This window comes from Aythya fuligula, chromosome 4 (assembly GCF_009819795.1).
Source record: "Aythya fuligula isolate bAytFul2 chromosome 4, bAytFul2.pri, whole genome shotgun sequence".
Classification (NCBI taxonomy): domain Eukaryota; kingdom Metazoa; phylum Chordata; class Aves; order Anseriformes; family Anatidae; genus Aythya; species Aythya fuligula.
Genome location: NC_045562.1, coordinates 36576463 through 36602421, shown reverse-complemented (window position 1 = coordinate 36602421; position 25959 = coordinate 36576463). Strand labels below are relative to the sequence as shown.

Sequence of the window (25959 nt, the reverse complement as noted above, 5' to 3'; positions counted from 1 at the left end):
TTTCAGTATCAGGTATTTTTCAGTAACTTACACTGTGTGCAGCTACCATTAACATTCAATACACTGTACCCACTTGGAATTTTTCTGGTTTCAGCTTACAGCCACTTGTTCTTTATATGCTCTTATCTGCTAAAGGAAGTTATGCAGTGGCTGTGCACAGCTTGCTCAGGAAATTTATGATAAGAACTGTCTAGTCCATTAGCCCAATTGCCTTCTAAAGACCAGCAGAACATGTGGCCACAGCTAATTTCCCTTTACTCATCAGTGCTTTTTCATGAAAAAAAGATACATACACAATAGCAAGCCTTGTCAGTTTCCTAAAAGACAGACAACTAATATCTTTCTTTTTTTCTCTCTCTTTTTTTTTTTTTTTTTTTTTTTTTTTTTTTTTTTTTTTTGGTGTGTGTACTATCTCCATAGAGAAAACAGAATAAAGAAGTGACAAAAAAAGTGGTAGCATACAGTGGAAGTGCAGGCATCAGACAGGAACACATCTTCCTTTCTAAACTATACTAGTGTATTTTTCTGTTTTGAATCAGTGTTTGACAAATCTGTGAATGAAAAATCTTATTCTCTCATTTTCCAGACAACAAACCCCTACTAGCTCATTCCATTAAAATCCATTTTATTTTTTGTTACATATAAAGAATTTTTCAGATAAAAATGCACTTTCATGAAAGTTATTCCTTCTAGAGTTCTACTAAATAGAAGGCTTAACTTACAGTCTACTGGGAAAAACATATCAATAAAAAGAGTCCTAATGACTTAATTGAGCTTTTGCTCAGGCCTTAAAACCACTAGAGAGAGACACAAAAAATGACAATAAAGGTGAAGAGATGCAGCAATAACTATCACCAAACCATTACAACCCAGGCTTTACTCCAAATGACATACTTCAGTCCTTATATGATGTCCCAGGTAAGAAAACACACATTCTTTTTTTTTTTTTTTTTTTTTTAATTTTAAAGGAATTTGAGAATACAGGGGTCATTTCCAGGCAAATATGAATGCTTAGAAACTTCATAATTCTACAACATCGGTAACAGAAAGAGATAATATGTGTCTGCCAGCACGCTTAACATTTGTCTTCACCATGTTGCCTAGGCCTTAATACGCTAGGCACACTTACTAAATTTGGGTAGGGTTCTTAAATATACAAAAATCCCAGGAAAATACCTCATCTTCTAGTAACTCTCATGTGTTTAGCAGACAACATCTCTTTGTTTTTTGTCTCTTTGTCTTCTTAGTACCTGTACCTAATTTGAAAGTGGACCATAGACTCTCGAGTAGCCCAGCCCAAATATGCTTTTGCTAACTTCTGAAAAGATTTGTACAAGATTCCTGCTCTTGTGGTTTCCTCTTCTGCTTCTGGGAATCTTGTGAGGTACTTATGTGATACAGAGCCTGAGGACTGTTTGAGCTGCAGAAGACTCAGGAAAAAATTAAGAACTAAGCAAAATGCTGTTCTGAGCTTTTTAAAGACTGCTGACATTCATGAGCTATGAGAAACGGTACGGATCTGTTCTATTATTAAACAATCATGATAATTTTTGAAAATTCTAATGAAAGAAAAAAATCCATATTCCGATTCAAATTTCATCTCAGTTCAGGAGAAAAAAAATTAACATTGTCAGATTTCTGCACCAGGTCCCTTCTGGTTTAAATTATACTGAAACCAAACCAGACATTTCTTTACCTGATTTTATTGAAAATGAGTTGAAAACTCACTTCCCAGAATTGCCACTGTTCCTTTTATCACATGCGTTCTACAAAGCTGCCCAAGTCACAATAGTGTTCTAAAACTTCATCATTATGGAGTGCAAATTATAACAAATCCAGAACGATGGCTAAATCTAGCCCTGAATGCTTGGGGATCTTCTTAAAATCTTAAATCATCTGGAGAATTTAGGATCCGTACCAATTTGCAGTATAACCTTGACTCCAGTGTCGCTATACTGGTACATTTCCCTATCTGGAAAAGTTCTTTATGGTATTTTGCTTCATGACGATCCAGGCTATAATATGGACCTACCATCACTATTCTGTCTTTATGCACCAAGTGAAAACATGTTGACCTCTGACTCGCTTAACCTAAAGAAATAAGGGTTTAATGCTTCAATTACCTTTGGCATCACAAATGTCAGGAAGGAACGTGGATAGATTTATTCAAATACCTAGCTGCAAGATGTATATAAACACAGAAGTAGTATGGGTGCTTGTAAAGAGTACAGGCAAAATACATGGAAAATGGTATTTATTTTTTTCTTTTGAGGCCTTAGGAACAAATTAAAATTGCCAAAGCTAATAAGCAGTACAGATGTATTGCAGCAAGTTAATGATAATGTGAACATACCTGTAAATAAAATGTTCCCTTAGGTTGGGCATATAGCATTAAAAAGCTATAATCCAAATTCTGTTTCGTTCTCCACCTAAATATAAGCGGCAAATTCTGAAAATCTTCTTTGGTGGATTCCAAGAGTTATTTGTATAATAAAAACATTAGAATAGTAAAATCATAAGGTTGAGTATTCTAACTCCTTGTTAAGAGAAAAAAAATGAAGAGGTACTCAAGTGGTATTTTTGATCTAAAATTTCCTCTGTAATCAGTGTAAACATTAGTAAATAATCTGACTTTCCCATAAAAGTTAATGTTAACTAAGCAAGACATTCCAATCTGTATCAACTCTACTGAAATGAAATGTTTAATAAGCATATTCATGTCAAATTATTAAGAGTCTACTCACTATATTATGAACAGTAGAAACTAATACACAATGATTATTTAAAGGTGATTCACAACATTATAAAGCTGAATGTTTTTACCGATCAACAACACAGAAACTAGTTGATACACTTCATTTTCTCATTTAAATGTAAGCACAGATTTTTCTCTATGAAGTACAATATCTCATTTTACCAAAGGATGAAGGTGACATTTAATACTCAATGCTAAGACTTGAGCTAGAGAGTTATTTATATATAAAACAATTATTTTTAATTTGTTTTAATTTTATATAAAACAATTAACCTAAGATCATATTCACAATGTGTCTGATTAAAATCAACTCATACCTTAAGTATACAGTGTGTATGCATGTTTATGCTCTGGAAGGTACAGGGCTTATCTATAAATTATACGTGCATAAATACACTTGCTGATTTCACTCAGCCTAAGGTCTAAGTACTTCAGCTCTCTTGATGGCACTGTTTGTGTAGCTCCCAGAGACATTTTATCTTCTGATAAACTACAGTTATTGTTGGTAAAAATATTTGTTTTCCTCCAATAAATTTATTATCCTCCAATAATCAACTTTGTTAAGGTATAACCTGTCTTTGTGAATTTGAATGAAATCACCAGAAGTTAGGATATACCATTTACAGTACTATGACATGTCCATAATCACCACGAGTTAGGTCATTAAACCCACATTAGTTGACGAGTTAGTTAAGGAGACACTAGGGCTTCCTTTGTGTGTTCTTAAAGCTTCTCCCTTATCTGTTCGGTAAAATATTTTCCTATTTTTCCTTTCTCACCAGATCATCTAGTCTATCATCTCTACACATTATCCATCTTCTTTAAAACCTGTGAGATGCCCAGAGACAACTTGAAGCTGATGTGCAGCACCTTTTCTCAAGAGCTCCTTGCATAATAGTTATAAATAAATAAATAAGAGTGCACTTGAAGTCCATTAGCTCTGAAATGCAAAGATCATTATCACCTCAAACAACATTAACTTCCACAGCATTCTCCATTTTTATGCTCTTAGAAAAGAATTCTTAGGTTTTATGCAGCTATCTTACCTTACTCTGTCCTCCGAATCTCCTAATGTTTTCCTCAGATTGGAAAGATCTGGATAATAAGAAGCAGGAGGAGAAATGATCTCTAGGACACCAGACTGGATTTCTTTGGGGAAACTGTGAAGAAAAGTTTAGTGAGACACCATTCCCCAAAAAAGACGTTTGACCGCAACCACATACAGCAGCTCCCAAAAATTTGGTCTGCTCTTCCAGAAGCAGAATTTACAACTAGAAAACAACATTTTCACATGTATTGACAATTAGGGACATTTGGAACCAAGAAGGGATTCCTGACAATCATCAGAACAGGCAAGACAGTGACTCATACAAGTCACAGAAAAACTAGAGAAGTGAATCAGAAATCCTACCAAAATACAGCAGTAATTCATGAAAGCAAATCCACTACCTAGAATTATGCCCAACTGTGTGAGAGCCACCATGTTCCTTCCTCTTGCTCTAACTCTAATTCTACCTTCCAGCCAAAATGATGCTGTCTTGGAACAAGGAGGATTGGTGTAGGGAGTCTGGGTCTCAGCTCCAAATCGTACATTTTCCATTTTATAAGAAATTGAAAAAACATGTAATTTAGGGAGCCAGACCTGGAAATCAAGTATACCTTACCTTTATAATATGCTAAAAAACAAATACTCTTTAGTTTTTAATTTTTATAGGATCACTGAAATAAGGAGTTCTCAGAACTGAGTACCCCATTCTCTGTAATTAATTAAAAAAGGCTAACATTAAAAGATAAGTGCATTACAGTACAAGCATGTTTATGAAAAGCAGTCTCAATCTTACCATATAACACTGACAAAGTGTTAAACAACACTTCGCAAAATTATTTTTAATAACCACAAGGACAGCATAAAATGATGCAAATGCTGAAGTTGTTGTACATATTTTACCTTGTGGTCCTAAATAGTACTGAGGAGGACTGCATCTTGATCTTGTCCAAACTGCAGTACTCCTAGCTGAGCTAAACCCTCTGGAGGGAGGAAGCTAATGATGCTACTTAGCCAGTAGGCTCAGCTTGGGGAGAAAACTATACGGTCAATACAGTCTGGGAAACCCGGGTGGAGCAGGAGGAGCAAAACCCCAAAAGTGAAGGAAAAGGGCAACCTCTCTGGGGAGCTTGTTCAACTGTTTGTTTTCTTGTTAGTATTCTAGGAAAGCACTGTTAGATTGAGAGCACTGATGCCGTCATTTTAAAGGACAGAGGGGAAAAGGCCGTTCAACTTCAAATGCTGGCCAACTTGGGGCTCTGTCAGAGTAACTAACTCACAAAGCAGCTTGTGCACCACAGAAACTAGCAACGTGAGTGCTGCAACACAATGCAGATATCATCTTGCTTTCTATCACTCAACTGTGCTTTAGGGCCTTAGCCTTATCTGTTTTGTGATTGTTAGCTACACTGTACCATTTCTTAGAAAGCAGTTTTCATAAGACCAAATGAATCCACCAACAAATGTATTCTTTTACCTCAGCACTTTAATTTAGTAGTGTTCTTCTCAAAGTACTTTAAGGATTTTCACATGCACATCATGTTGTAAATATCTATGTCAAAGAATGGTAAGAGCAAGCAGATCTGCATCGGGATCCAAACCTTCATTTGATAACTGACATTAATTTTGCATGGCAAAGAATATCCATCTCGTGTTGCCCATCATTTAATAGTGTTTCACATTATATTATAATCTGATTACTGCCCAAAGTCTGCTGCCTTCATGAAAAAGAGGCAAACGAGGAAAAAAAAACACACAGAAAACATGATAAACATCAGAATACATTGTAGGGCTGTGAAGTCAGGAGAGACCTAATACATGGATGTAGCCCCAGGTGCTTTACATTGCATCATTAATTTCACAGGGAAAAGACTTACGTTCAAGTAAATATTTATCAGATGCTTAAGCTGAAACCTCATCTGATTAGCTAAAGCATATTTATGAAAAGAAAAAGAAAAATAAACTGATATATATGGTTGAGTTCTGAATCCTTGTGTTCACACATACTAAGAGAGCACCTCTGCCTCATTTCTTAGCAGTTCCATTTCAGTATGGCGGAGTTGTAATTTATTGCTGAAATGTTCTAATTCTTTCCATAAAAGATCAAAATGTGTTTATTAGCTTTTGAAAGTTACACTATATAGGACTTACCTGCTTTTAACACTTTCTGCAACACTGTTAACGTATTCTTCATTGACCTAAAGAAAAGAAGCAGGTTTTCATTTCAAGTCACCCGTGTCTGTATTAAGCATTAAGCGATATTTTGTAGGAAATATTTACATGCAAATACTTCATTTTTACTTTCTAATTCATTTCATTCCAGGCAAGAGCATTTCAGTATGTTACAGTAGCATTTCTATTACAGGACAGTATAGAATTTTGCTTTTTCATTACTTCTGCAGGTGGCCAAGCCATTTTCTGCATAAACTATTCTACAGCTTTCACTTATGCCAGAAAAGCACAGTTGTACATGTATAATTGTAACTAAAATGAACTGTTTTGGGTTAATCATCCAAAAAGTCACAAAAGAGGCCTGTGACTGTAGAGAAAAGCCACCTAAGCAAAATTTTCTAAAGCTAACAATACCTAAAACATTTACAGAGAGTTTCTTCCTATGGTAACAAACCTAGGACTCCTTGTCTGGGAGGACATACTTATTCATTGCTCATGTTTCATAAATTTAATGATTTTAGTGTGGAAAACACTTCTGCTAACAACATTAAGCAATTGTGAGTTTAATGGATGTGTGATTTCCAGAGCAATATAATACCTGTCTTGGAAGTTAAGATTTATTTATTATTTTTTTAACACACAAGTAATCATTACCAATTATACAATAAAATTGTAATATACATATACATCCATATATATATATATGGATGTATATATACATATATGTATATATGTATATATCTTTTATATATATATATAAAAGAGATTTGACACGTGAAGAACTGTGGCAAGAAAAAAATACCAGAAACTTTGTTAATCACTTCCAGCCAATAAATTACTCTGACTTAACTCATGATGTAAACAATTACCTTGATCTTCTAAAGCTTTGCGGGAAAAAGACAGGTGTGCTATCATGATCAGTGAACATGCCTGCACTTTTCCCATAACTACGTGTTCTTATCACTTCCCATATCAGCACAACCATCCTGTTCTAATTTTACTGCATGGCTGAAAAATGAAGGCTGCATGAACGTGACTTTGAGGATGATAGAAAGGGCAGAGACATTCTTACAGCAGCATTTTAATCCTGAATTGGCTGAATTGGACTGCTAATAAAACTTAGACTGTTTGTTAAAAGTGCACTTTATAACTGTCCACAGTGGGAAACTGTACAATTTCAGAAGTTAACCCCCAGAAATTCAAAGAACTCTCTAAAGGACTGTAATAGAAGGTTTATCCAAATGGCAGCTAGGCAAAGCTCACAGTGCCAGGACTCTTCACTAGGAAATAAACAACGATAATGTAAGTTCATCTTCTGAAATTTTTACTTAGGAGGAAGCAGAGCCAGTAAAATCAGACCTAATTATCATGTTATCCAAACAGAAACCTGAAAGTCATGACCCAATTTAATAAAGTGAACTATGGTCTGTTTGATAGTGTTAGAATTGCAAAAGTTGTTTTAAGTAGTGATTCAACTAAAAAAGCAAGCTTTAACTCCTAATAAATATCTTCATATTTTCACTAAGAATATATTCATTAAGCATACATTCAATTCATTGGTGAAATTTAATGCTGTTTATGGAAGCACAAGGAAATATGAAGAATAAATATGAGTTTTGAATAATTGCACAGTCTTTCACCTGCAAGTAAGTATGAACAGCTAATTCTCTTCTGTAGCTTTTTCCAATGCGCTCAAGACATTTTGGAACGAGGAAAATTTAATTTACCTCTAATATTCTACCTTGAGAAACGTTTACTTTTCCAAACATGGAATATTCATATTTCTGAATGATTTAAAGCGATTTTCTTTTTCACAAGAGTCTCCAATATGTCAAGGTACTTTGCAAGATATGATTTCAAAATGGCAGATAAACAATCCGTATTTTTGTTAGACAGAATAAGTTTACTTTTTTCAGGTTCTATGAAACTTTTCTGTGAAGGACTTACTTTTCATTCTTTCAGTAGAGCACAACTTTCAGAAATAGTAAGTTCATATGATTTTATATCAAAATCTGACTGCAACAACTGTATTTATACACGTAATATGACTTTCCCTCCCCCCTTCAGCCATCTGGGTTGCAGAGTTTTCTCCACATACGAAGACCAAGACATTAAGTGGTGTCTCCTCCAGCACCAAAGAAACTCCTCCCAAAGGCCTGGTGTATTGCAGCATCTCCTACAATTTTATACTAAGACATGAATTTCCATGTTGTATTTCTACTAGTATGCTGTACCTTTCTACAAAAACTTACCTCTGCTACAAAGATGATTATTACACAGTCATTCTTTTGCTCTTCAGAAAGTTCATAGAACAAGGAATGCAGTGTGGTCATCAGGTAACTTTGTTTTTCCCTTTTCACAGTAGGAATACCCATCACAAGTGAGACTGCAAAGAAAGAAATGAAAAGCCACATCGTCTTAAATCAGGTAAAGGGAAACTTTAATTCCATTTTAATTTTGGTCTGACACAACCATGGGAACATCTGAATGTGACTAACACGTTAGAAGATAATTACTACCATGAACATTCATTAATTAGTTTACTTGGTGACAGTTAATATTCCTATAAGAATACAGAAAAATTAGTCAGCATATTCCTATATTCTATGACAGCATTTGACTTACTACCTGGAAGAAGAGAGACATTCAGGCAGGTTTAGGTTACAGATACCTGTGTTTGTGTTACAAGCACCAGTCTATACTAGGTAGATGGTAAATATCTGGGAACTCAGATATTACTTCTGGTAAACACAGATGTATCTGCTACTGAGTTTCAGAAGTGGGTATAGAAAGACAAATACTAGCTCTTGGTATGGAGCTGGAGATCTGACTATTAAGAGTTAAAACAATGCTGCTGAAGTGAGGAAATTCTCACAGGACATGAGTGCAGAGTATCTCAGAAAGGAATCTAACTCAAAAATCCTTCTGAGTAGTTAAACTGACAGGAACCAATGGCTTTAACACAGTCAATAAGAACAAAGAAATGTTTGTATAATCAGTATTAAGAAGAAAGGAAATTAAAGTGACTCTGGCAAAGACATTGCTACTGTTAATATCATTAGCTGGTAAGCAGGACCATTCTTTTTTCATTGGTGAGGGCATTACTGAAGTCAGTGACCACATATGGCTCAATAAACCTATGCAATACTTAGTCCATACAGACTATTCCCATTCACAACAACCTTAGGAGGCTGGCAAGGAAGCAAAAGGTTTTGAAGAATAGGTGCAGTTAGTGACTTGCTCCAGACTTTATCATCAGTGACAGTGTTAACTCGAAAATACAGAAGTTACAATGTTCTTTTCCAGCACGTAACTTGCTAAACCACTGGGGCTTTTTTTGTTCTTACACGCTGAAGGTCAACCTGTACTTTCTAAAGCGTGGTCTTGCTATTGTGATTTTCATTTACCAATACATTACAAATTAAACATGGTGTGTTCTTTCAGTACTTATTACTTTTCTTCCAATGTTTTTTTTTTTGCTTGCTTACCTGTGCATCTGGACCCTCCCAACCCAACTTTGAACATGCTAGAACTTAATACAAAATAAAAACATGCATAAAATATAAATTGAATTTTATTTCCTACCTCCAGTTCTCTGCTGCCCAACAATAACATTTGGAAAAATGGCATCTTCATATTCTCGAAGATGAGGTAGGTAGTAGTACATGTTTGTAAGGTGCAGGGGAAGTTTTCTGGTGAGGTTTAATACTTTCTCATCATCTTAAAGAAACATAAAATAAGAAGCTGTTAGCCATTACTTTACCTATTTTAACTAGCTATTACTATAGCTGTTTTCCTCAATTCAATATTAGCAGATTACCACAGACAAGGTTATTCAATCAGAACCATTCATCAAAAATGACTATATGCCACATAGTTCATAACGATTAATAATTACCCTGCGTGGTGGTCAAGTCCTGTTTCAGTCTAATGCCACTGTCCTAGTTTCTCCTGTCTGTCTCAGAAATGGGCCTGACAAGATCTCACAGGTGAGCTTACGGTAATGCTGCAGCACATATGTGCTGCGGTCAGCCTGAGCCCCTCCTGTGGAAGATAAACTGAGGATGGCACAGTACAAACCCACCACACAGGAGATCATGCAAAGCTCCATGCCAGAACGTTCTGGGAGCTCCGCCTGCATTTCTCTGTGCCTAAACAGTTGCAGAACTGGGCCATCTTAAAATCAAGTGAACAGTTATTTTAAAAGCAGTGGGGAAATAAAAAAAAAAAAAAAAATCCAATTTTTGCACTTTTTACAAGTTGTTTACTGAAGTTTTAAACAAATATATATTCTAATTAATAACTTTCTTAATTGTTTAAGAAAGTTAAGTGCTTTCCCCAGAATTTAATGCACAGTGGTTTTCAGATTTCAATCAGAAGTTCCCAGGTTATAAAAAGTCCTATGGTGAAAGAGACAACAAGATCCAGGCCTTAAAAAAACAAAACAAAACAAAACCAAACCAACGTGGGAAACAAAAGACTGTTTAGCTTGGAGAAAAATAAGGAATATTTATTTTGCTTTACTAGAGTAAAATGAAGGTGAAAATAATTAGTTTATTCATGTTGAATTAACTGAAGTGTGACCTGATAAAAGTAATATATCTATTTTTTAAAAAGCCATATGAAAACCAGACACCAATCATTTACTAGTTTCTCTTCCTTGATATACACATTCCCAATGTTCCAGCAGTAGTGAAAATTCTTTAAAATAAATTTGTTGAAAACTCAAACAACTTGATTCTTGAATCAATAAAAATTCAATTATAAAATTATATATTCAATTTCAAAAAAGCAAAAAACATAATGTAAGATACCCATAGAATCAGAAAAGATGTGCACAAGTCAATTAAAAAAAATAATTGAATGGATTAAAATGAAGACTACATTTCATTGTAGGAAGAATAAAAAATGGCCTTTCTTATCTTTAAGTAAACTTCCTGGAAACAGAACCGAAGGTCACTCCAGGCTTTATTCTACCAGTTGCCTCAAGGCTGAAATCTCTCTTTCATGACATATGGCTCCCACACTAGGATTCTGGCAGTCATTCTCTGCTACTGACTTTACTAGCTACCTACAACGTGCATGAAAATACAGAAAAACTGAAAGAAAATACAGCTCCTGTGAATTTATCTAGGGAGTCATTCCTACTTCAGTGGTTGCCTCCTCCAGATACTTTATCAGTTGTGCAAAGAGGCTGGCACACTACATGGTATCAGAACAACACCTCAATTAGTTTCAGCCAACAAAATTGTGTTAACAGCCTTTCAGGGTGGTTTGTCATTAAATGTACTCGAATTTTGCTGCACAGAAGCATTTTTCCCCCCATTTAAACATCTTTGCAACTTCCTAGGGACTTCAGTTCTTATTAGAAAGTAGTATCTATCAAGGGCTGGGCTTTATTGTGGAGGACTTTGCCTTTATTGCATACAATAAAAGTATAAAAAATAAATTCAATAAAAAACATTCAGCAATTTTAACAAATTGCTGCTTTGAACCCTATGAAGCAAAAACTTAAACACTTCCTCACATTCAGCTGTTTTCAGTAAGGGTAAAAAGCAGAGAGGAAAAACTTGCATTCTCCTCTGCTGCTATTGTACATTAGGCAATAACTCTTAGTCCACAGCATGCGACACTACTGGTGGCTGACAACGCAGTCTCCAGTCTAACACTTAGAAGGCCTACCCCACAGTTAAACATTTGCTCGTACGTATCTGAACAGTCCCACTGAATATTGAATAAACAAACAAAGAGAGGCAGGGAAGACCAGGATTAAAAAAAAAGAAAAGCTAACTACCCCAAACCAGAATGCACCTTGTTGTTTTTTTTTTTCCCCTCTCCAACAGTCCTGGTTAATTCTCTATTCTAATCAGATACCACCCTGCTGCACTGAATGCAAACAAGGTTTTTAAAGTAGCAGTTTTCAGTAGCATCCAGACTCTTTTTTTTAAGTCTGAGTGTGCTGTGGAATGCTTTCAGGGCAGAGACACCCCCTTCTGGGTTTCCTCCTCTCCCCAGGGAAGTAGGTCTTGCAGTCTGAACAGGGAGGAAGGCAGATCCTGCACTACTACATCATTTCTTTTAGGGAACAGAATTTCATTGGCTGATCTGTTGTATGCAACTACCAGCGTGCAGATAGGCAAAAATGTACAATAGCCCGTAAGGCAAAGATATAATATGTTTTTCAAATAAATGTGAACTTTTAATTAAACGATGGGAAGAAGCCAGATCACTACAGTGAATTTGATTGCATTTTGGTGTTCCTCTCACAAAAAAAGGCACAGAAACTCCCTTTCAAAGGTTTGTGTTTCTTCTCTTAAATAAGCTTCACTTATAAGCAGTAGCCTTCCTTGTTCACTTTAATAAAAAAAAAAAAAATGCATTTACATTTTCCTTCATATTGTTAACAAACTACTTGCAAGATAAACATAATTTCTAGAAGGAAGATTCCTAGGCTATACCTAGCTAGCAGGACCTCACAGGACTTCTCAGCCCCTGGGTTCAGGCAAGCACTCAGCTGCGTGCAGTCTGCCTGCGGGGATGAGACTGTGCATCCTCCATGCACAACGCTGTGCCTTGGGTTTACCAGAAGGAAACCCAGCACAAGAGAGGATGGCAAAGTACTCGTGGCAAAAACATCCCTCACCTGGAGAGGAGGGAACCAGGATTGTGCAACACATGAGGAGGTATACCTGCATTCCAGAGTAGGTCCTAATATTATCAGCGTGTGGTGGCAAAAGCTAGAAAAAATAGCTTATTCAGTGTTCTGTAGTTGGCAGTAGCAGAGTTCAAACACTGTAAAAAGCTAGATTAACAATATCACAGGTTTGACTTGTGCTTGCCCCTATGACACCACTGCAGTCAGTTCCTTTTATTTTTTTCCCCATATTTTTAAATTATCAACTGATACTATTTAAAGATGGGTTACAGGTTGCTTTACCACCTTTTTGGTTTCATTCCATAGAAACTTTTACCTAATATTGTTATCAACAAAGCATTACTTTTTCTCCCCACACCAATGATAAAGAAACATGAGCACACAAAACTAGAAATTTTTGACACAGTAGATTTTCATGCATACAAACCTGTATGATTTGTTGTCGAGTTCATTCTTTTTGCAACTATACGCTTAATTTCATCCAGGGCACTGCTCAATTCATGGGATCTTTTTTTATTTTCTTTTTCAGCATACAGCAGTCTTTGCCGGAGTTCCAGAAACTGGCTTTGATACATGGCGAGGTCATTGTCTGCAATGAGAACATAACTTCTTTTCAGAGAGGTGAGCATATAAAATACATGATGGTATAAAGTGAAAGTTGAAGAATAGGAGACAGTCCAAAAGAACGCATGACCAAGACTGTAAGACTGTATGAGACCACTGAAAGTTTTTTACTCACAGAATGAAGAAGCCTGGAAGAGCATTCAGAAGTAGGGAGTTTAGGCACTACTGCTGGGTAAAGGTTTGGAATTGAAGCCAAGAACTAGAGTATGACATTAGTAACAAGGAAAAATAATAAATGCAAGACTATGAGTCTCAAGTAAAGGCACTATCCAGTAAACCCAACATTTTTGGTAAGTGTCTAATGCAGATGACCCCTTGTCACACTTAGGAGTGTAATTATGTAGTGTCTTATTTTGCATAAAACATTAGTAAGATTGAAAAAATATATTAAGGTATTCAGTCTTCACTTATGATTTAAAAAGTGTCTGGAGTATACAAACTATTAGTAGAGATGGTTATTTGAACTATATATATATCGATATATACTATATGAACTACATATATTAATATTGCTATATTTACTTCTCTAGATAACAACTGAAATTGTGCTCTGGATTGAAAGATGTCTTCATAATTTATAGCCCGCCTCTAACTAAATACCCTCAAATCATACTGATATTAGAAACACTTTACTCTCTGTAACAGTTATCAGATGCCTCTGCTGTTCTCCATCGTTTCAGATGATGTCAAGGTTATGTTTAGGCAAGATCCACATTCATAAGAAGCAAGTACTGTTAATTTCATACACAGGACTTCTCAGTTGTCACAGATGACGTACAAGACCCATAACCCTCCGCTGCCTCATCTCCATGTAAACAAAGATTGTAAGACTTGTTAAAATTAATGTAAGGAAACATTTCAATAATACTACTCACTTAGAGAGCAAAGAAAGTAGAGGGCATGGTTAACAATGGGAGAGGAATAAAGCAGTTACTGCCTTTAGCAAATGATGAAAATAAAATAGATACTGCTTCCATGCAATTGGCAGGTTAGGTAAACCAAATTTTCAAACTCGGGTTAGTGTAGGTCCACATGAAAAAAAAAACGCTTGTGTACTCAGCTGAGGAATTGAACCCCATGAAAAAATAGTATCAAAAGAATAGGTGAAATTTCAGAACGTTGCTGTTCAAAGCTATGTTATTTCTGCAGGGATGCTCGCATGCAAATTAAACATCACGGTAATAACCAAAAAGTTATTTTACTGTTTGACAATATAATGACATGCAACTTAATGTGAAGAGATTGTCTCTGCTGCCAGAAAAAACTTTGCAAGGTCAACTATTTAAAAATAGCTTTTGCTACTGAAACACATCAGAAAAAGCACTAGAACTTCAGGCAAATTAAGGATTTTGTGAGAGTTTTAACAGAGAAAAAATAAAAAAAGAGCTTCGAAAAAAAAAAAACAGTGAAGAATAGGATCTCTACTTCACTTTACAATGTTTTATAATTAAAGCCGGTTCTTTGTTGGTAGTAGTTTTAAGTTAAATGTTTTTATACAGACACTTCCATTCTATTCATGGACTGTGCTGAGTCCGAACCTTGGCAGGAGTGTCTTTCTAGGACCCACTCTTGTCTCCAAGCAGAGTGAGTTCCCAGGGAGTCTAGCCTGCTGAAGAGACTAAGAGCAAAATGTGCATGTAATACAAATTGGTGAGTGTTTGCAGAGGCCTTTCAATCAGAAATGGTTTTGATTTTTGGCTAAACAGTAATTCCATTTGCATTAACTCAAATAGTCAATCAATAAATTAGACAAAATCTGGAAAGATATACGAAGGAAGCAGTTAGGGAAAAGTATTTGAATAGTAAACATGATCTGCATTATTGTTATTATTATTTTTATTAGTGGTCTCAGTTAAAAAGTCAACATTAATATCAGTATGTAAATTAAAGATACAGTAATTGTAATTTTAACCTTCGGCAAAAAATAAAACGTATGTTTGGAACACAGTACTGAACCTTTTGTATTTTGCTTTATAAGAAGAAACTGCCATAATCAGTATTTATTACTGACATAATGTTATTAAACTAAGAAGATAAAATTAGAAGCATTTACAAAGCTCAATACCCTATATATTTAAATGGTCATTAAGCTTAGATGGATTTTAGTGTGTGCGTGGAAAGTGTTGCTCCTTAAGTTTCTACAGAGGTACACAGAACCAAAACAATGTCTTCCAATAGCTTGCTTAGAAAGAACCAGACGGAGCATTTCCACAAATATAACTCTAGCAAAGCTGGGAGAGCCAGGAGGAAGGAGCCTCAGATGTCTCACAAAGCACTCTGTCCTCAGTGATAGCCTTACTTAGCAACACCTCTCGGAAGACTTCTTTCTGCAACTGGGACTGTCAGGAGAAAGAGATAGATGAAGACCCACGGCAAAACTACAAAAAATAACTGAAGATAAAGGCTTTATTTCCCCTTGGAGAGCTGAGGATTAATCACTGCGATGGGCTAAGAAAATCCTACCAGGAAATGTCAATGGGGTTATACTAGCTAAAAGCCTGGGTGAAAAACAACCAGAATCAGAAGCAGCATTTAAAGCTTTTGCAATGAATCTTCAGCTCTGCTACATTTCTTCTGACCCTTCACCACACTGTCATATACATTTTTGGGTGCTGTAGTTCTAAAATGGTAATACTTGAAGTGGTTTTAACTGTAATCTTATCTCCTCATATATACATAAATATAACTTTCTGCACTGGAAACTGAAGTTGTTTAGAAACAATACTAATCTCTAAAACAAATACTGATTCTGAAATTCAGACAATTATTTCTCTTAGCTCCACACACATATACTTCCTATTATCATAAATGCTTCCAGGTTTATTAATAATAGATTTCCAGGTATATATAAGGAGCTCTGGAACAATCATCAAAACCCCCTTCTAATATTCAAGGAGGGGAAAAAAAAAAAAGGAAAACTGGGGGTGACAGAAACGGTAGAAGAACTTCCCTCCCCATAGTCTAGCAGTTACCCTTGCTCCTATTTCTTTGTGACAAGCTACATTCTCTACCATACCTATGGACACTTCCTTCTGGAAACTGAATTTTGGTTAACGCCCTCTTTAAAGAAAACTATATAAAGCAACTGCAAAAGATCTTGTCCTACACTGCACTTGGAACCACTGCTCGGGTTAATGAAGCATATTAAACCACTGAGGCATGCGTTGCGTTAATAACTGTGGTGGTTTATTGTCTTCCTGTAACCGATCTAAAATAGAATAGAATAACAAGACTTCTAAATCTTGTAAGACATATAACAAGCTGAGTGTTGTTCTTTCAGAATGAGGAGAAAAAAATCCCCCAAACAATGTGTCTGTCTTCGTTCCGAACGGCCCGTTCTTACGCAAACACTTTGATTCAACAATGTGCTAAAGTCTAAGGGTATTTAAGCACCCTCCTCAATAAGGACACCTCCCTGAAATTGTGTATGACTGTTAAATACATTGTTTATAGCATTACAGCACAGTAACTTGTCCCTACCAGTAGGCTAGAGATAACCAAGAGAAACTACCATGAAGCCAGAAGCAGCGTCACCTGCACTAGGTACATTTATCCCTTAAGAACAGCCTGAGCCAGAACTGGGGTAGCCTCAATTGCTGAGCCTTAACTAGAGGACACAGCAGGTCCTAATGCATATCTTAAACTTTCAGGAGCCTTTGAAGTCAGTCAGTGTTCATGTTTTGTCTGCCCCCTGATAGCAAGCGGGCTACAGAGGCTATGGCTACAGTGTATGGTGGAGTCCAGAAGTAGGAGAAGGAGAAAAATTAAGGCACATGCCTCAGCTGGCTGGTTGAAACCTTTGCCCCACTATGATGCAGCAGCGTCAAACATGCAAGCTTGGCAGGCCAAACTATGGGCTTAACATGCAGTGAGGGTTCTCTCACCGTGTTTTTACAGCTTGGTCTACAGGCGTCTAGCTAGGCCGAGTAACCAGGCAGCAGTATGCTCTCCCAGTCAGTCTACTTGTCTTTGACAGTCTCCATGTCAAGAGCTTCAGGAGAGCGGAGGCCAGCAGGGCAACGTTTTATTAACACAGTGACATCCAATAAAGACTGTGCCAGCAGTTTTTGGTGGGAAGCTAGGGTTCCTCCACACAGCAACTAGGAAGAGAATCGAATCAGAATCACTTTCCAATACTAAAATGAACAAACGAGACAAAACAAACAAACTTCATGAAGTTAAAAGCAGATCAAAGATAATAACTGAATTTTAAATATACATGAAATTCCATAAAGAGCAAAGAGTCGCTACTGGTTTTAGCACAGAATAAATTTTACTAACCCCATTTACACTCTGTATCTAACTGAATTAGAGATGGAAACAAACTTATTTTAGAGAAAACACAACTAGAGTTCTGATATTTTCTAAAACACTGGCACAAACAGTCCTCGTTCTATAGCGAAGTCTCTTCCTGTATTAGTACCTAGTGAACAGGGATTTTAAAACATTCAGTCAAAACATTTCTATGTAGAAAGCATTATTAAAATAAGTGGAGAAATGTATGACTTGAATAGATATACTTTGGTGTTTGCCCATAATTAGTATCTATTGGTTTTATCATAGCAAAGTTATGGACACAATAAAGGTTCTTATTAGCAGTGGAAAATTCTGATTTGAATATGGTCTTTATCAGATAAATAAGAACTCATTCACTTCAGACAATTAAATGGTTATTACTTCTTTGTGGTTAGCATTTTATATATTTTTACTGTTCTGCCTGATGTAGCAACAATCACACATTTATATACACATTTAATTAAATGCCTATCAACTAACTAAATTATTTCTGGATAAAAGTGTTTCTCAAGACTGAGTGTACAATGTTAGGAAAGCATGAAGGTCATGTTTACACTTGTTTAAGTAGAGGTCGTGATAATGCACTGTGCAGCAAACAAAGAGTGGTCAGAAATTTTCCTTATTCCTTCCTCAACAAAAAAAAAAACACAACAGTAACTAGTTTCATTTTTTTACCTGAATCTTTTTAGAATTTATAACTCAATTCCTCTACTTCTGAAGACAAGGCAGCCACTATTACACCTAAATTAACTGCAAAAAGCAGCAGTCTCTTAGTTTAGTAAATGACACATTTGGAAGGCAGTAAAGCCATACAGCTTTTGTAAGTGTTGGATACCAATTTTGGTATAAAATTTGGGATCAGTGAATACTCAGTCTCAATTTCCATCTGAAGTTGTTGTAGTTTGTTTTTGTTTGTTTTTTAAAGACTGAAATGGAGAACCACGTAAAGAAACCAAATAATGCCCACTGTGCATTTTGGTCACATCCCAACTGTGTGCTGGGGCAATACCAGGCTGTGTATTAACTTCTGTATGCTTTTGGTTCCACTGGAAGGAAACGGATGCAGGAAGGATGATGTAGACCATCATTCAAGCCCCTGATCTGGACAACTGGGCGCCCGGGCTTGGTGGCTGGAAACTGCCTAACAGGCCTAGAGAAGACAGGAAAACTCTTTTCTGCTTGTTCATAAAACCTAACAAGCTGTATTGGCTGAAATGAGATTGGTGTAATTCAAGGCTCCTTATCAGCCCATCAATTTGCCACTACTTAATTGAAGCTTTAGACCACAGTGTGCCAGTTGGGTCTGGATAGGAAACCCACAAAGAGCTCCGTCACAAATAACGATCACACAGGGAGCTCCACTTGGGTGCACAGCAGGGGCTGGCCAGCGGCAGCAATGTCACACCACGTACAGAAGGTTAGTGGAAATAAAGGGAAGAAACATGTAGCCTGCTGTTTGTACTGGCACGTACATTACATTATTTCAACTGCAAACAACTGGCATTCATTAGAAACTTCTTTGTAACCCTTTGCACCCCTTCTTGCTGCTGTGTTAAGCTTTGTGAAATAATGAAACATTTACTATATTAGACAATTTGATAAACCTTAAGTATACTTCTGTGAGTGTGATTAAGCATGAACAGTTCCCTTTTTCTTTCCCCAATCTTAAAGAGATAAATAGAGAAACACAGGTTTCACAATGTTTGTCTCAAACCATATATATTAAGATGCTTACATGTGACATCGTATTTTAGTGTTGCTGTCTCCTAACTTCCAGACGAACCTTAATCTTAATTTACTTGGATTAAGCATCCCACAAATTTAGGTAAAGAGGGCATCAACACCTTATAAATCAATTCTAAGGGATCTAATCCTGTTACCTTTACAAGCAACACTAAGAAGCACTGCCCCATGAGATGATTCTATTTACCTCGCTGCCATGACAAGTAAATAAATAAATAAAATAATCACTGTTATTCAGTTAAGTCACTGAAGTTGACTAGAGGGAAGTTGACTAGAGGGAATGGCCTCAAGTTCTACCAGGGGAGGTTTAGGTTAGAAATTGAGACATTTCTCCTCAGAAAGAGCAGTCAGGCATTGGAACGGGTTTGCCCAGGGAGGTGGTGGAGTCACCGTCCCTGGGAGTGTTCAAGGAAAGGTTGGACGTGGTGCTTAGGGACATGGTTTAGTGGGTGATGTTAGTAGTAGGGGGATGGTTGGACCAGATGATCTTGGAGGGCTTAATGATTCTAAGTTTTTATTTGGGAATAGTCTTTCCAGAGAAGAAACTTCATGTAAATTCATAATGAGAATGCACTCTTGCCTTCTTTACTGTTTATAAAATGGAGGGAAAAAAAAAAAAAAAAGATTTGCTACCTGCTTACTACTTTTTTTATACCTATATTTTATGTTGATTAACACTTCCATGGATAAAACCATGTGAGAAAATCACTACATAAATTATAAGTTATTTACTAGTTGCTATAACTACAAATTCATATAAAGAGTATTTACATGAGAGCAAATACTTTTGGTCAGGTGAACTAACAAGTGGATTGTAATTCGGTTGCATAACAGTAGGAACATCTGCATCATCCTGATAACAGCCTTTCCTATCCTCAGTTGCAAAGTGCTTGCTTCAGACAGGTTTTGCTTAGGGCCTGGGGAGGGACCAAGAAGCTCATGGCAAAACCATGCAGGATGTGGAGCAGGTATTGCTACACCAGTCAAACCCATTACTGGCTAACAACAGCCTGCATTTGCAAGCACTCTAGAGGATGCTAAAGGAATCACCATACAAGCTTAGATGCAGTATCAAGATTTGCTGAAGATGTGGTGACTACCAATTGTCTCTGTAATTACTTTTTCTGCCACAAAATACAGTCAGCCTATTGAAACTGAAACCTCTGCTCGTACATATTTATTAAGCAATGGAAACAATGAATACACAGCTTTTTAAGGATAGCTAAAACGTTTATAATAAGACAGTATCAAAGTCCAAAATAGCTGAAGTTTAATGACTGTCAGATTCTGTACTTTCATTTAAAGTGCATAAGTTATGCATGAACATCTTCCTTGCTGTGCCAGTTCAAGTTACCTGTTGTTGAATTAAGTCTCAAAATTTCAGTTAGAATCTCTCAAGCTAGCTAGCCCCTTACTATAAGGCATCTAAAGGTCTCTGTGTTTTGTTTCCCCCCCCGCCCCCACTGAAATCAGGACAGAGCTAATACGTGATTTACACTTCAGGCTAACACTGAAGGGCTGAAAGGCTCTAAGACAGCAGGCACATCAAACACTGGTTTACAGGGCTATTATATACTTCACATATTAGAGTACGTAGCTAGGATGCCCTGTCCTAGCTTTAAAACAAATTTTTTTTTTTTTTTTTTTTTTTTTTACGATCCCAGTATCAACGCAATCCAAGAAACAATAAATGTCTAGAAACCAAAGTGCACACTACAGACTGCAACTGCTGAGTGTGAAACTGATTTCAAATATCAAGACCAGCTGGCACATTTTGATAGGTAAGTCAGAGAAGCAAACTGGAGTAACTGCAGATCTAACAAATGCGTAGAAGAAAATGAGACAGAGAAGAACTTCCGACAAACAGGTAAAAGAAGTGGGAGCTGACAAGCATTAGAGACAGTACTTGACGTCTCAGTAACAGGTGAGATAAGTGAAAAGGGCTTTAGAAAAGAAAACAAACGGATCATGTTTGAGGTGTGAGAAAAGTAGGAACTCCAGCACTGCTCTAGGCATGTTGCTTGAGGGGTAAGTTCAGCAGGGAGGACAGGAAGAAGAAGAGAGGTTTAACAATACCTAAGCAGAGCTATATGCCTGCTGTGGGGGAGAGATTTGTTTCAGCTCCTTAGATATTGTCATGTCTTAGTCATGATGGAGCAGCATTTGGTTTGCTCCCAATTCTCCTCTTCGTGGAAAAAAGTAACAACATAGGATGGTTCTTGGGGGTTTTCTTGGTATAGGTAGGACATTTCTGTATTCTAGCACCCCTCAGGAACAAAAATTGCACTTTTCCAGTGAAATAAACTTAATACAAACTCATTTACCACGTACACCTTTACTTACAATTATCTACTCTTTGTTGAACACTGTAAATTAATATTAATAATGGTTAAAAGTTTGTTAATTAAAAAAAGGTGCTAAAATAAATAGAAAAATACATCGCTTGAGAAGAATTAGTTACCCTGTTGTGGAGAAGGAGACATCTGTGGAAAGACAAAAGTTAAGTCAATACACACAGAGAAGGAAACACCACCACCACCACCACCCCCCCAAAAAAAAAGGGAACAAACAAACAAACAAAAGGAACAAACAAACAAAACCATAGACACGGAACACCAGCAGAGAAAGGTCAAAAAGAAAGGTGACTGAAAATGGTACTTCAGCAAAGGAGCCAGAAAATAGAAGTCACGAAAGAACATGGAGATACATGGATGTAGGCTGTGGCTGGGACAAACCCTCTCTTTCTATTATCTTTTGAATCTTAGTTTCTTAAGACACACCCTGTTTTTTCTTTGCTTATCATTCCCTGCTCGTAGCAGAACTGCCACTTTAAAAAAGCGTCAAGTGCTGTAAGATCGACAGCTGCCTAGCTGAGGAGAAACAACGGAGGCAGGAGGGTCGGCATTGCCTCAGCTCCATTCAACACTGCATTACGAGGCTGAGGGCTCTACTGGCACCTCAGTCGGTCACAAAACCTACCAATATAAGAAAAATCTAACAGCTAGCACAAGTTCTGTCTTCATCCCAGCAATTACTAATTGGCTTAATTCTTCTGCATCCATCAAGCCAGACCTTTCTGAACGCATATGTAGCAAACTCTTCAAAATCCATTCTTTCTGCCCCATCCCAAGCGAACTGCCACATTAACGAGCTGTCTGCCAGCCTTCACGGCGTTACTGGGAGAGACTATCAATTTATTTTTGGAAAATAACATCAGCTTTACCTTTCCTGTGCCGGCGCAGAGGACCTTAAGGTGATCTGGCAGGTGCCACTTACATAGCCCATTAAAAAGACGCACCGTTTATAAACAGAAATAAGGGTCAGATGCTTCTCTGCGGACTGAGCATTCCCTCGTAGCGCTGGAAGTGCCTGCAGGTGAGGCACAAACACCACGGGTAGCGCTGCTCTGTCCTCCTTGAGTACCGCCACAAACAAACCCACGTAAGGAGCGACAACCACGGCGCTCACCCCCTCCCCATCCTAACCCTAGGAGAAGAGCGCTGTTGGGGGGACCTCGGACAGGACCTCACGGGGCATTTTTCGTGTCACCTGCGCCCACGCCCGGCCGCGGAGCCCCGGCAGCGCCCCCGGCAGCGCCCCCCTCGCCTCTCCAGCCCCCTTGGCAGCTCTCACCTGGCTCCCCCGGCCACGCCGCGTACCACAGCAGGGAGCCGGCGGCGCCCAGGCACAGCGCGGCCAGCATCGGGCCCTGCCGGAGCCGCATCTCCCGGCGGGGAGCTCCCGCAGCCCCGGCCCAGCCCAGCCCGGCCCGGGCAGCAGCCGCCGGGCGGGGCCGCGCCGCCCTCAGCGCCCACGGGGCCGGGCAGCGCCGGGGAGGAGCCGCCGAGGGGACCGGGACGGGGACCGGGACCGGGACGGGGACCGGGACCGGGACGGGGCGGCGGCGCCTCAGGTGCTCGAGCGCGGGGGGCATTGGGGGTGAGGGGCGCCTGGGGGGCTCCCGCAGCACCGAACCTAACGGGATTCCTGCGTGCACGGCTGAACCTTAACGTGCCGGCGGCTGCCGTCGTGCCCCCTGATGGCAGGCAACGCGTGGGGACAGGGAGCTGGCCACAGGGCGGCTGTAACGCCGGGGGGGATGCAGCTGTCCTAGCCGCATCCGAGCTTTATGTGAAAAAAGCCCTCCTCTCCCTGCCTTTCCTTTGCTGGGACACCTGCACCAACTGCTCGCAAAGCCACTCAAATTGGGGATTTAAAAAAAAAGTAATTTCCAGTTTGGTATCACAAAGACATAAAGGACCAATTGAGAAATCATACTGGACTTTGTTAGCTGAGAAGAGCAGTAATTTACTAGCTGCTACCTGTTTCCTTATTGCCACCGTATATTATTCATTACCTTTTTTTTACCCAAATGATGCAGTATTTTCTATCGTTTGCTTTATAAAAATATGCTTGTATTTTTAACACAATAGCTCCTTTTCTCTAAGCTTACTTAACAACTGCATCTCATCTTAAACCAAAACACTGAATCACTTGGAACAGTGTTGTGTAAAGCAAACCCCAAACCTACAGCACTGTTTGGTGTCCGGACACAACTATGCTGGAGTCCTAACGTGAACACTGCCTCTATGCTCCACTCTATTACTACACTAACATTATAAGTACACCGTCTTTTGAAAGCTAATCTTAGACTATCAAAATTCCCATCACTGCTCTTGCTGGTTAGTGTAATCTTCCCATGTTCGAACTTTTATGTGGATAGGTTTACTTCTCCCTTTGCAATTACTTGGAATTGTGAATGTTACTCATTAATAATGCAGGAGAGTGCTAAGTAGCCTGCATCAGGATACAAACGGAGAGCTACAAATCTCAGCACAGCTCCTTGAATCACTAGGAAACTTGGAGTTAGGCTTCCTATTCCTGATCTGTCCTCATTCAATAAACTAAGCTTCCCCTTTCCTTCTGTTACTGACTGTATCTTGCTTTGATATTTTTACTGAGAAATCTTCTAAACTACACTTACTTTAAAAACGTTTACAGTTCTTGTTGTTAACCAACACAATTACAACTCAGTGCCCTTATGCTCTATTGCCTGCTCATCAGCATTGCTCTCTCCAAGTTAACACATTAAAAGACCAAGACAATACTCTTAAAGGAAGATCAACGTAAGTTTTGGCACATTTTTAATAAAGTAGAGATTTAGACCTGAGAGGAACAAGTAAATATTAAGTATGTCATATGTAATGAATTAAATACCTGTTAATTGACTGGCCAGTGTGTGTTTGTTACAGAGCCAATGTGAACCAGTATTTGATGTTGTCAAGCAGGAGGGTTATCAAAGATATGAATAATAGAAAGCTAACACACACTTAATTTTAGTCCATTTTCAGAGCCAGTAAGAAAAATATTTTCATCACACACTTGTAGAAACTACATACTGTACAGGAAACATCTGTGGAGACTGGCACTGAATGCATTAGATGTTATTTATTGAGGCTGACTCTAAAGCAGACCCAGTTACTACTCAGCCATGCTGAATTGTGGTGATCATTTACTTAATGCTGACTTAGACTGGTGTATTAACTTTTGATGAGGTAGTACATTAACTGTTCCTCTAAAAAATCAAAATACCAGATCACTGGAAACATAATGAACTTCCACTGCCTTGGGACCTACTTGCAATGAAGCCCTCTTATTTGCTTCATGTTTTCCTAAAATCTTCCTCCCAATGTTCTCGTCATATGTTATTTTATATACTCAAGAAATAACTAATAAATAAATAAATAAAATGTGCAGTATTTTTGTTTGTTTGTTTTTGGAAGGGGCTAAACAGCTCAGACCAGTTTTACCTCCCAGCAGCATTTCTGGCAAACTAATAACCTTAAAAAATAAACAACTGTATAGAACATAACACTGGGGAACTCCTACCACCTGCTAAGCAAGTCAATCATTCAGTGAGATAGTTCCATTGAGACAGCTTACCTGCAAGACAAGGTTTCTACGCTTGTCCTCATGCTTTTTAAATGAAAATCCTTTCTTGTACGTTGCTATGTAACTTGAGCGTCTTGCGTTTTCAGTGTTGTTTTCACACATCTCTGTGTATACAAACATAGAGATAAGAAAGTTCAAAATAAATATTTGACAAAATAAACACTCATGGGTGAAACAACTATTGGATTATTCTGCGTGTAAGTTGTAGCTGTCCTTCATCTACAGGGTACACGAACAAAGCATAGCTACTGGTAACAATAGGTGATAGTCACTGCCATGGAAAGTTTTCTGATAGTGCAGAGATCCAGCTGATATTGCTGGTTAAAGTCCCCTTTTATTTGCCCTGCTATCATTTAAGAAAGGTAACTTTAAAAGGTAAACAGTAGTTCATTATCTTTCCCTCAGCCAAAGTCTCTGCGAAGGTAGCCTTGGAAGGCAACCACTGAACACAAAAGGAATAAGCTAGATTTTTTTTTTTTTTTTTTTTTTTTTAAGCTACCCCCTTATGTTTTTGAATGTCCTAATAAAAATTATGAATTGACTGAACATGATGATACAGCACGGTCTTACATGAGTCAAGTAGTAACATTTGGGTAAATTGGCCACATTCTCTACTGGATCACTCAGTCATGTAAACAAGGTTTAAGTCAAGAGTTTACACTTGCTTGTTATACACCAAAAAGATGATCAAGATCAAGTTTGGAACTCAACGTGAAA

At 37.9% G+C, this 25959-nt stretch overlaps 1 protein-coding gene across 2 annotated transcripts in view; it reads right to left on the bottom strand.

The window, feature by feature from the left end:
- Nucleotides 1-23014, bottom strand: part of MGAT4D (MGAT4 family member D) — a 35184-nt gene extending 12170 nt beyond the window's left edge. The window contains exons 1-7 of one of the 2 annotated variants that reach the window (XM_032187450.1): nt 22924-23014; nt 13055-13216; nt 9558-9692; nt 8225-8358; nt 5952-5998; nt 3802-3915; nt 2354-2429 (exon numbers count right to left, since the gene is read on the bottom strand). In XM_032187450.1, coding sequence (XP_032043341.1) covers nt 2354-2429; nt 3802-3915; nt 5952-5998; nt 8225-8358; nt 9558-9692; nt 13055-13216; nt 22924-23014 — 759 coding nt within the window. Of the gene's footprint in view, nt 1-2353; nt 2430-3801; nt 3916-5951; nt 5999-8224; nt 8359-9557; nt 9693-13054; nt 13217-17135; nt 17338-22923 lie in introns of those variants that run through there. The other variant, XM_032187451.1, reaches the window with a different exon arrangement.
- Between the last annotated feature and the right edge of the window lie 2945 nt (nt 23015-25959).